The sequence below is a fragment of the Hoplias malabaricus genome, chromosome 6 (assembly GCF_029633855.1).
Source record: "Hoplias malabaricus isolate fHopMal1 chromosome 6, fHopMal1.hap1, whole genome shotgun sequence".
Classification (NCBI taxonomy): Eukaryota; Metazoa; Chordata; class Actinopteri; order Characiformes; family Erythrinidae; genus Hoplias; species Hoplias malabaricus.
This window is the reverse complement of record NC_089805.1, coordinates 3498556-3511333: the sequence shown is the minus strand read 5'-3', so window position 1 is coordinate 3511333 and position 12778 is coordinate 3498556. Positions and strand designations below refer to the sequence as shown.

General features: G+C 39.8%; 1 protein-coding gene across 1 annotated transcript; it reads left to right on the top strand.

Moving 5' to 3' along the window:
* The first annotated feature begins 7739 nt into the window (after positions 1–7739).
* LOC136699408 (uncharacterized) lies at positions 7740–9800 on the top strand. Its single transcript, XM_066674106.1, has one exon. The coding sequence runs from the start codon at positions 7740–7742 to the stop codon at positions 9798–9800; it is 2061 nt and encodes a 686-aa protein (XP_066530203.1).
* The last annotated feature ends 2978 nt before the right edge of the window (positions 9801–12778 follow it).

Below are 12778 nucleotides of genomic sequence, written 5' to 3'. Positions count from 1 at the left end.
AGGCTTGTTAAAGCATATTTTGAGGAAATTCAGTTTTGCTTTTACAGGGGAATTTGTTACATCATGGCTGCAGTTAGAAATACGCATAATGGCTAGGTGTACAATTTCACCATTAGCATTTACGATGGCGATGGAGGTAGTAATCAGGGCTTCTAAGTGGGTCTTAGACAGGACAGTTTGCATGATGATAATTGGCTTCCCCCAATCAGGGCTTACATGGATGATATGATGACTCTGACAACTACTGTGCTTACGCAGTGGTTGCTGGGGAAGTTACATGGTAATCTAAGGTTGAATAGGCTGAAAGTTAAACTGAGCAAATCTAGAAGTCCGTCAATTGTCAAAGGAAAACTTGTACAGAACAATTTTTGGATGGAAGGAGATATGATTCCTACTGTACTGGAGAGACCAGTGAAGACTTTAGATAGATGGTATAGTGCAGCGCTTAATGATACCAACCAAGCTGTGGAAATAAAGGCTGAATTGGTGAAGGCTATTAATAGCATTGATAAATCATGTCTTCCAGGGAAGTTGAAATTGTGGTGTCTGCAGTTTGGTTTACTGCCTCGTATTAGATGACCACTGACAGTTTATGGCGTTTCGATCACAGAAGTAGAGAGGATGGAAAGGGTTATGGACACGGCTATAAGGAAGTGGCTAAGGGGTACACAGTGTTTAAGTAGTATGACATGGTATCGGAGAGGGGTACTATAGATACCACTCACAAGTTTAGTTGAGGAATTTAAATGTGCAAAGATGAGTCATGAGATGATTTTGGCTGGATCGAAGGATGCAGTGGTTAAAGCAGCAGTGTAAGTCACAGAAGCAGGAAGGACGTGGACCTCACAAGTGGCAGTGCAGGTAGCCAGGGGCTCATGAGAGCTAAGGGATGTGATTGGTCAAGTGCAATGCGGAAGCGCGGGCCTTGCAAAAAATTGGAAATTGCTTGTGGACAAAGGTAAAAAATAAACTGCAGGTCCCAGAGTGTACTTCATTATCTACACTAAGGCCAGATATGGGGCTGTACTCTAAAAGTAAATGGATAGTTTATTTTATAGAGTTAACAGTTCCATTTGAGGATGCAGTGGACAAAGCATTCGAAAGAGCTGAATGACTTTGTGGCTGAAGTGAGGGAACATGGGTGGCAGGCATATGTAAGACTAGTGGAGAGAGGTGTTAGGGGATTTGTAGCTAGATAGTACTAGAGTGTAGATAGTAACTCAAATATTGTTCAAATAGTGCTCAAATGATGTAGCAAATAAAAAAATCCACAAAAATTGAGATACATGATTTTATGGGACATCGATGATATATGGAATGAATGTCAATCTAAATCCATATAATACCTCAATGTTTCGATGTCTGATGCTAAAGCTCTCCCTGAAACTTTTACTTAGCAAATTAAGATATTGCCCTGTGAAGGACTGGCGCCCCCTCCAGGGTGTGTTCCTGCCTTGGGCCCAATGATTACAGGTAGGCTCTGGACCCACCGCGACCCTGAATTGGATAAGGGTTACAGATAATGAATGAAAAAAATGGTTTCCTCCACTCAGTTTGTCATACATAATGCACTACACATTTATTTTGCTATCACCCTGTTTCTTGAAGTGTTGTGTGAAATGCAATGCAAAAGGATCTATGATTTGTTAAAGATTTCCAATGATTTCACTGATATTTTTTTAATTATTATTTATTTATATTAATTTATTATTATTACTTTTTTGCTATATTTTTTACTATGCAAGAATTCAGCTGCTCAACAGTTCATGGTCACCATTGTCATATGAGACACATCTGGACTGCAGGCAGGCCAGTCAAACACAAGCTCTCTTTGTCAAATAGGTCATGCTGCTGTGGCTTGTACAAAATGAATCCAAGGACTTCCCAGGAAATGAGGTTGCCTTGATGGTAGCATATTTCTCTCTGAAATATGATTTGCACATATGCAAGTCACCAAAGCCTTTGGCTTTTGCTCTTTTTTGATGATAACAAATGAGTCCAGACCTAGGAAATTCAGTGGTACTTCTGCATAAAATAGATGCAATATGGCTTTTTTCTTTGCATAACAGTTTCAGGCTGCATTTTTTTAGCAAAAGGAGTGGACAGAGGATAGGTAACAATTGTATTCCTAAGCCGATGTGGCCATATTTATCATTGTAGCATAACAGTTTGCCATACAATTCCATCTGAGGACTTGAAGATCACACATAATTAACAGTGTGATCCAGGCTTATGTACAGCAAATGGTTAAAGATCTAAATTCTTTGCCATCATGGGCTGAGAAACGTCTTTGTCATGCAGGTGTGGGAAAAGAGACAACCGGTTGCAGGAGTGGAGTGGAATACTTTAATAACGCAATAATCTGAAATCAAAGCGAGCAGTCCAAAAGGTCATACACAGAAGAAAAGTTTGGTAAAGACTGAGACAGTGCACAAAGGAGTCACTGAGAGCATGCCAAATAAGTAGACCCTGACAGGTGCAAGCAATTCAGTGTTCAGGTGACGGAGAGTGATCGCTCCATCTCCAATTGGAGACTGAATTGCCACTCCTACACACGTGAGCTCCCAGGTACTCCTGGGACTTGTAGTCTTGAGGCTTAGGTATGACGTTACCCCCCTCCTGAGGATCCGCATAGGTAGAGGACTGAGACCGACTGCAGAGACGACCTCCACCAGAACCAGCCCCTCCCCAAGTCAAGGTAGCAGCCATCCTGCTGTCATTGGAACTGGCAGGAATCTTAGACTTAGATGACCCCAACGTTGAGGTGCTGGTTTATTAGGAAAACGTGAATGGAAGTCTGCTATAAGGCTGGATTCTAGGATGTCCTACCCATCTCCTGTCCTCAGGGCCACATCATTCCCAGTCTACTAGATATTGGAGGCTACCAGCCCTTCATCGGGAGTCCAAGATTTCAAGAACAACATAAATTGGCGGGCCCTGTAGGAACCTCCTGCACAGCAGTCTTGTCCAGTGGTCCTACAATAACCGGTTTCAGAAGAGATACATGGAAAGTGTTAGAAATTAGGTAATGCAGGGGTAATTTAAACTGATATGAAACTTCATTGATTTTCTTGATTATTTCAAATGGACCAATATACTTGGCTTGGAGCTTTCTACATTCGCCGATCACTCTCATGTCTCGAGTTGACAGCCACACTCGGTCTCCTAGCTGAAAGGAGGGAGTGGGTCCCCTTTTCTGATCTGCAAAATCCTTGTTCCTTTGAAGGACCTTTTGTATATTTGCATGCATAGTCTCCCCACCAATATCTTTGAGTGATTAATTACAAAGTCCTTTGTTCACCCGGATGCCATGATCTAATGGATGAATGAGCCCAATTAATTTGTTTGTCTCTGAACTCCTCTGGAACATATCGTTTATCTGCTGTACACTGAGATGGAATAACTCCTCCTCGGAGAACGGACTCCATCTCCTCATCTATTCTCCAACGAACCAACAAAACACTATTGTGAGGCAGTAGAATATGAATCTCACTCCCCATAGCTGATACGCCCTCTCCTTGAAATATTCTAGAGAGTCAGTCGGCCTTGTTATTCCTTTTTCCAGGGTGATAAGTGATAGAAAATTGGAATCTACAAAAAAAAATGACCATCTAGCCTGACGTAAATTAAGTCTCTTGGCTGATCTCACATTCTAAATTCTTGTGGTCTGTGCTGTGTAAACTACAAATGGATGTTTAGCCAGTGTCTCCACTCTTCTAAAGCTAATTTTATAGTGCGTAGTTCTCTGTCTCTGATCCCATAATTGCGCTCTGCAGGTGTACGTTTGTGCGAGTAAAATGCTACGGGGAACAGTTTAAAAGATGGAGCCGTATGCTGGGACAACACCGCTCCAATTGCTTTTTCAGATGCATCAACCTCGACAATAAATTGTTCCTAAAGATCTGGATGTTTACGTACAGGGGCTGAAGTAAAGGCCTGTTTTAGTTATTTAAATGATGAATCTGCCTCATAACTCAATTTTAAATGCTTAGGATTTCCCTTAAGTAGTGAGAGGGGCTGAGACTGAGCTGAAGACTGAAGTTCTGAATAAACCTACGGTAAAAATTGGCAAATCCCAAAAACCTTTGTAGATCTTTAATATTGCTAGGTTTGGGCCACACTACAACAGCCTGTACCTTGCTATCATTCATGGTAATTCATGAACTGCACATGATGTATCCTAAAAAGGACTGTGATGATATAGGCTGGCCCAACACATGACCGTCTCTCTAAAACAACATACCAAAGACACTTCCTTTCTAAAAACACAAAAAGAACATATTAAATATAGAAAACTGGTACTTACCTGTATCCTTTTAGGAGTGGCAGTGTGCGGGTCACCCAGCTTTTATAGTCCTAAGTGGACTAGGGTAAAGAGCTGGTGTAGGGGGATCCAGTGAACTTGTAAAGGGAAACAACATGGTTAATATCTTTTGTTATATAACTGAATGAATATATTTACCTATAACATCTAGAATTGTATGCATGCATCAAGATCTAACCGGTTATCTTGGAATTTAAATGTGTTTGTATTTTAATGTTCTTAGGAGCACACCCCTAGTCCTATATACTTATGTTGGTCTAGTCCAGGGTGGGGCTAATGGGGTATATAAGGGGGTGGGAAACTGAGAAGGGAGGGAAGGAAGGACTTAGTTTGCTTGGTCTCTGCATGGCTGGAGTGTTGTTATGGACTTGAGTAAATTATTAAATGATCAAACTTAACTGGTGGTAGTCAGACCCACCACAATTAGCTTTCCTTCTTGAAAGACTGTAATTAGTGTAAATATTTTGTAAATATCAATTCTCTATTTTTGCATGTTTGTTACCGTGGTGTTTTGGTCCTCACAATAAATCATCCACTGGGAGATTCGCTATTCCTGACTCTGTAGTACCTCTTTCCATCAACTAGATGCTCCCCAAAATGGTACCTCCAGACCACCCGATCCACAGTACCACAAGGATCCCCTTGGTAGATGAAATTCACATTTCACCCCTTTGACAAAAAGTTTGTTCTCTAGGAGTCTCTGAAGTAGTCTGTGCATTTGTCTCACATGGGTGTCAAAATCAGGGGAATAAATGAGAATGTCATCTATGTATGCTATCACAAACATTCCCAGCATGTCCTGAAGAATGGCATTTATGAAAGCCATAAATACAGAAGGTGCTGATTCTAATCCTAAGGGCATAACCGTATATTCGGATCAGATTATACGCACTACGTAAGTGTAACTTAGTAAAATATTTAGCTCCCCAAAGTTGTTCTAAGGCCGAAGGAATTAGTGGTAAGAGAGATAAGGGTATTTCTTGGAAATGGAGCTAAGACCTGTATAATCTATACAAGGTCGAAGACCACCATCTTTCTTCTTGACAAAGAAAAATCCAGATGCAACTGGGGAAGGAGAAGAACAAATAAACCCCTGCTCAAGAGCCTCTTGGATATACTCCTCAAAAGCCTGTTCCTCTATTTGGGTTAGAGGATAAACCTGGGCTTTAGGAAGAGTAGCTCCCTCTATCAACTCAATGCTACAATCATAATGACGATGGAGTGGCAGTTTTGTGGATTCTTGCATACTGAACACAGCATACAAATCTTTATATTCATCAGGAATCACTACAGGTCTAGAAACCTCCAGACTTTCTATGGTTGTAGAGTGTATAGTTACTGAAAGCAGTTGTAAACAATTATTTGCACAATATTCAAACCATTGTAAAAACTCTTGATCAGCCCAGGAAATAACCAGATTATGAGTCTGTAACCAGGGAAGACCCAGAATGACATCAAACTCTGAATTATCCAAAATAAAAAGACTAGTGAGTTCTGTACGCAATGCACCAACAGTTACTTTAATTGGTAGTGTCCTGTTAGTGAAGAGATTCCCTCCCACGGAATCATTGTCTAGCACTGAGACACATCGGGGTGCTATTAGTCTCCTTACTGGAATGCCCATCTCCTGGACCCATCTATGCACAATACTCCCCTCTGCTCCGGAATCTATCAGCGATGTTAAGAAACATGATTTCCCACTGTATGAAATCTTAACAGGCAAAATAAATGATTTAACAATCATTCCACCTTGATCTGCACTCACTGTGTTAGCGTGTGGATTCAGTTCCACATGCTCTCTCTGGGTTGAATTGCAAGATTGTCTAGATCTGGTGAGACAATCTGGAACAAAGTGTCCAGATTCACCACAATAGAGACACAAGCCCTCTCTCTGTCTTTGCTGCTTTTCAATTAGAGACACACTGGAGTAGTCACGCTGCATAGGCTCTGGCATCTCCACTACACTCTCTCGCACCGGAAAGGCTGGAACTCGAGTGCTTCGTTGAGAAGGGCGCTTGAGAAGAAGCTGTTCATTCCGTATTGCCAAATTAATTAGACTCTCAAGATTCAGTTCTTCATTCACGTATCCCAGTTCACTCAGGATCTCTGTTTGTAAACCCTTATGGAATGATACTAACAGAGCCTGCTCATTCCATCCACTGTCTGCCGCAATTGTTCAGAATTCAAGTGCATAATCCACCACTGAACGTCTTCCCTATCACAAGTGAGTAAGTAACTCACCACTCGTCCTGCCCTGATTATTGTGATCAAAAATTTAAAGATTTAAACTCCTTCAAAAACACTTCATAAGAAACTTCCTGTATATGATGCCACACAGCTGTTGACAAATTTAATGTCCTGTCAGTGAGTCTTGACACAAAAAAATTATATTTTACTTTTATCTGTACTATTAGGCATATTGAAAAAATAAACAGAACACTGCAGTAGAAACCTTCTACATTTGTTTGTGTTACCATCAAATTTGTCTGGTTTACTGACAGGCAAAAAATTAGTATGTGTCATCTGTCCTGTGGCTGAAGATGCTACTAAAGGAATGCTAGCAGGTAATGCGCTGCAGTTGTGTGAGTTGTTGTGTGAGTCCCTGCATACTAGAAATGAGCTGGGACAATTGATCCTGTTGGGTTTGTTATTGTTGTTTAATTTTCTCCACCGATTGGTTGATCTGATCAACTTGTTGTTGTTGGTGTCCCAATAGTTGTCCTTGAGAGCCAAGTGTTCTTTGAAAACTCTCCATCTCTGCCTGTTGCATTTTAATGGCGATGTATTTTGTCATGCTGGTGTGGGAAAAGGGATAACTGGGTTCAGGAGTGGTGTAAATAATTTAATAATGTACTAATCTGAAATCAAAGTGAGCAGTCCAAAAGGTCATACACAGAAGAAACAAGTCCGAGCAAAGGTACACAAGGGGCAATAGCAAAGAGGGATCAGAAAGACAAAGCTTAGGTCAGAAACAGATAACACTATGAATGCTTAGTGCACAAAACAATACTTCGCAAAGGAGTCACAGAGAGCATGCCAAATAAGTAGACCCTGACAGGTGCAAGCAATTCAGTATTCAGGTGACGGAGAGCAATCGCTCTGTCTCCAATTGGAGACTGAACCACTCCTACCCACGTGAGCTCCCAGGTACTCCTGGGACTTGTAGTCTTGAGGCTTAGATGTGACAGTCGTTTTGAAAAGTTTGGCCCAAAAGTTGTCAGCCACAACACATCTTGGCTAGCAAAGATTTTGGTTGATTTTCTTGTAGGCATTGAGTTCTATTCTTTTTATATTTAAAAATACAAAAGTTGTCAGTAAAAACATGGTAAATGTTTTGTTGTACTTTTTTTAATAAAATGTCTCTTATTCTCTGTTTATTTGTTTATTTTTTTTATATTGTAGCAGGACCAAAGCAATGGAGCCAAAAACAACAAATATTTCAGACATTGTAAAGATCAGTCAAAATCTCACCACAGCTGAGGAAATGAGAAACCAAACAAAACTTGTGATGCAGCCCTATGCCAACTGGGAGAATTACCTGACTCCTGCACCACTCTCCATTGCCATTCTGGGAGAGCTTGTCTTCATCTCTTCAAAAACAGATTTCTCCATCAACAAAAACCCACCCAAGGATGGCTACAAGTACATCAGATACCCAGATTCCTTTCGTGCCTGTCTCATGCAGGTTTGCAACTCTGGCTGGGGGGCATTCAATGAGGCCCACAAGAACATGGATCAGATACGGCTTCACACCATGGCTGTTCCAGACTACATGAAGAAAGCTCTGAAAATTTTGTTTCAAGGAAATGATGAAGTTGTTGAAGCTCACCTTCCTGACCAACTGGAGAACATTCGTGTCATTGCTGATGAATGTCTTGCGCTGGCTGAATCAACAGAACACAAATTCACTGATGTCATCAATATTATCCAAGAGCTGTTGGAAGCATGTATAAATGCTGAGCATGTTTATGGTGATGAGCTGGAAGAAATCAAGAAAAGACAGGAGGAGAACAAAATAAGAAAACAATCAGCAGAAGAGGCTGTTAAAAGATCTCAGAAAGCAGCTGAAATGATGGAAAAGGAATTAAAGGAGGCAAAAGAAAGCTACCAACAAGCAATGTCCTCACTACCCAGTGGTTGGGACATGATTGCTATGGAACTTGTTGCAGCTGTGACGGAGGGCATCAATACAATGATTAATGGACTGGCATCTTCAGAGACTCAACCAATGGCAAAAATATGTAATCCTTTGAACATAAATGCAGGAAAACAACAAGATGAATGTTCATCTCCCAATGTACATGATCAAATTAACATCTTCAGCAAATCTGCAGAAATCTTAAAATGTGCAGAGCTCATTCAGCGGTTTGTGCAGAATGACAACATCGACTGGAAAGCCCTGTATGATCAGAAGAAAAAAAAATCAAACACAGATTTCTTCAAACAGCAGTTCCAAAGAATAAAACTGAGTTTAAACCAATTCTCAAAATGCAAACCAAAGGAACAAGCTCAAAAATTATGCGAAGACGGCATAAATATCTGCGAAGAAATGGCAACATACACCCGAGATGGAAAGTGTGAAGAGGCCAAAACACAGGAGATTATTGAAAAAATATCAGAACTGATTGAATCAGCTCGTTTATTTGACTGTGAAAGCAAAAGTGTCACAGGAGCTCCTCCGCTGACTCCAGATCCACCAATGATGTCTAAATCAGGAAGTGTTTCACAAAGAGCATCAGATGATGCCAGGTTCCGTATAGAACAGTCCAGAGCCCAGCTTAACTCAACAAGAGACCAATACCAGAAAAGTGTTGAGAACATGGAAAAAAACGAAAAGGAACTGACTGAAATCCTGGCCTCCATGCGAAACTGTGAGCTGAAAGAGATAGACTTTAACACAACTATAAAAATGCTGGTCAAAGGTATGGATGCCATGGGGAGAGTGAAGGAGCAGTGGGAGAAGATGGTGCGCTTCTTTCAGATGGTGTCCAACATTGTGAAAACCAGCCTGAACAGAACTCTCAAAGATTTTGTCTCTACATCTGAAAAAACTCAGTCACTTTCCTATAACTCAAAGCTCTTCTCCAAAGACCTGCTCTACACTCAAGCCTTTCAGGCCAGTAACATCGCCAGCCTCATCCACATGATCTCAGCCACCTACACTCAAGTGTCTGACAAGTATCTCATGGATCGTATCAGCTCCCTGGGGAAACTTATGGCTATGGACAAGGAAAAACCTGAGTTTGATCATGAGCGTCAGCTACTAGAGAAGGGCTGTAAAGAAGCTCAGGAAGGTATTTTACGCCTTGTTCTTCAAAACAAGAATGAGTTTGAAAGGAAGACCAGTGCAAGACTGGAGAAGATTGACAAAGAGTTGCTGGCTATTCTTCCCCCTGCTGCTCCAGAAGAGATGAAGAGAATTCAGGCAGCTGTTGAAAGTGGATTCACAAATGAGGATGAATCACAATATCTTTGAGAGCATGTGTAAAAGTCTCCATTAGAGACCATATTAAGTCGATGTTGCTGGTAATTATAGGTTTGCCTTAATTTTTCTCTGCATATGCTTCAAATATACAACAATTATGAAATATACTTACTTTTAATTTTTTATTACTGATTGTTCCCCTGTGTGGATAATGCCACCATCTATATAAGATGAATATATGTTATTAACAAAGAATTATTATCACAAAATGGCTGCTCCAGACTACACTGTAAGATTCTGCTTTGAAAACTTGTTCGAAGGAGATGAGGATGTTGTTGTAAATCTGCACTGTAGAACAATAATATCCATGCAGATGACTGCTGCGCTGGCTGAATCATCAGCAAAATCAATTCACTGATATAATCTGTGTCATCCAAGAGCTGCAAGAAACAAGTATATGTGCTCAGATGCTGGAAGATGACAGGGAGTAATTGGAGAACAACAAATGAGAAAACAGTGAACAAAGGAGGATGTTAAACACTGGGAAGACAAGTAAAATCATGGAAGTGGAGCTAAAAGAAGCAAAAGAACCAAAGAACCAAAGAGTAGTCAATTCTCTACACAGTGGATAGGAAATTGTGGCTATGGATCATAGGCAAAATATGCACCAGATGGATGTGAAGAGTTAATAACAAATGAAATGATTAAAGAAATCAGAAAACTGAATGAATCAGCTCATACATTTGCAGAAGCTAAAATGTCACCAAATCTTCTCTAATTTTACCACTGCCTGTGAAGTTCAAAGAGGGAATTAAATCAGGAACAAAAAGCTTCTCAAAGATTACACCAAAGCTGAGCTCAGATGAATGCAAATAAAAAGCAGTATAAGAAGAGTCTGGAGAACAAGAGAGGGGAAAATGGAACCTGAATAAAATCATGATCTCCATTCAAAACAGAGCCCAAAGACTTTAACACAACTATGACGAAGGTGATCAAAGGGATGAATGCTATGAGGAGCATAAAGTAGCAGTGGGAGAAGAGGGTGAGCTTCTTTTAGATGGTGTCCAACATTGTGAACACCAGCCTGAACATTATCCTCAAAGACTGTGCCTCTGCATCTGAAAACGCTCAGTCATTTCCTACAACCAAAGACCTGCTCTACAGTTGAGCCTTTCAAGCCACTAACATCACTGGCAGTGTTCACAAGATTTCAGTCACCTACACTGAAGTATCTCATGGATTGTATTAGCCCCCTGGAAAAACAAGTGACCATGGAGGAAGAAAAGTTCTCACTGAGTGTCTGCTGTTTGAGAAGAGCTCAGAAATGTATTTGAACACCTTGTCCTTTAAAACAAAGATGAATTTGGAATGAAGACCAATACAAGACTAGAAAAGTCTGAGAGGCACAAAGATATGGATAATTATGATAAATTAATAAATAGCTTTCATTTTCCTTACATTAAGTTTCTTCAAAGTCATAAAATATTCTGGAGTATATTTACCTGTATTTTTTTTTTGGCTTTTCTTTTTAATAATAACTCCTTGTTTGAATTATGCCGCATACAACTATGCGTATTTAGCACATAGATATCTAAAGATATCTTTAGTTGACAAAGAAATATAACCTGTATAATCTCCTAATAATCTAAGCTTATTTCTCTTTTACTTATGTGTAGTTACTTCAGTTCTTTTGAAATGATTAATGTGATTAATAAATTTAACAGCATGAACAAATGATTCAATTTGTGCTCAATCAAGTGTTTTCTTTGATCAATTTGGACAGTGACATATTTGAGAATATATGTATTTTTGACATCAGTAGGAACTCTTTATTGCATGTGATGGCTGTAGTTAATTGTTTAATTTCAGAAGAAAATCAAGATTTTGGTCATTTGTGTGAGACTGGTATTTTCTATTAAAATGCCTAGTAAAATGCTAAATATTTTTAATAAATGCAGTCATGTGGTCATATGTTATTTGCACCACACAATATTAGCACAACACCATGTTAAGAGGGTTTACCTTGTGGTGAACTGGTGGTAAGTTTTGGTAATTTGGTCAACAGAAAAATTATGCCAGTGGTAATGTGAGTGTATTGGCACAGCCAGGGGCTGTAAAAACTAAAATCTGCCAGGGCAGTGAGATATTAGAGCATATATTTTGGTTTAAAACACCTTCAGTCTAAGGCTGTCGCAGATCAATTCTTATAAAAAGTTTTGGCAATATGTGGTATTTTCATCACTTCAAGCAACGAGGCATTCAGCTTCTAAAATCTTCCACTAAAATCTCCCAATTTTAAAATAAATATATTAATCAGGAAAGATAGTTCTATTGTGAATTTTAAATGAGAATCCAGCAGCAGGTGTGTTATTAATCACAGACATGTATATCATTTTGATTATTAAAATAGCCATAAAATGTATTTATTTCTCACCACAGTGATTAGTAGTAGTAATAATACGTGTAGTTGTTTCCCTGATTGTGTACGAGAAAACGCTGGATGCAGTACTGTGGTTTGCATAGCCGGCACTGCCAGTAAAATTGGTGATAGACGCTGGAATTACAGCTAACTGGGGAGGCTGGTGACAGAGGAGAGCCCTGGCAGGGCGACAACAGATTCTATCACTGCAGTACAGAGAGGAGTGTCTGAAGACGAGGGCAGACATTTATGTAGCCACTGTTTTTTTTCCATGTTTAATTTTCATTTTTTGTTTGTTTTGGTATTTGATTTTAATATTTGAGCCAATTGTGCTCTCTTTGTATTATTAAGCTTTAAGTGGGATCTATTTAGGGGGATTTTTATTTATTCTCTTAAAATTCCCTGAACTTTTTGTTCCTGTTTCACTGGGGTATAAGTATGGTGTTACACAGAGGCCTGTTTCACTTACTCATTCTTAAACACGGGAAAGACAAGAGAACACACTATTCAAGTAAGGCAGGTGTGCATCGACCTTCATAAATCAGGCAATGTCTACAAGAAAACAGCCACTCACCTGTAGATGCCCTTATCTACAGTCAGAGCAATCATC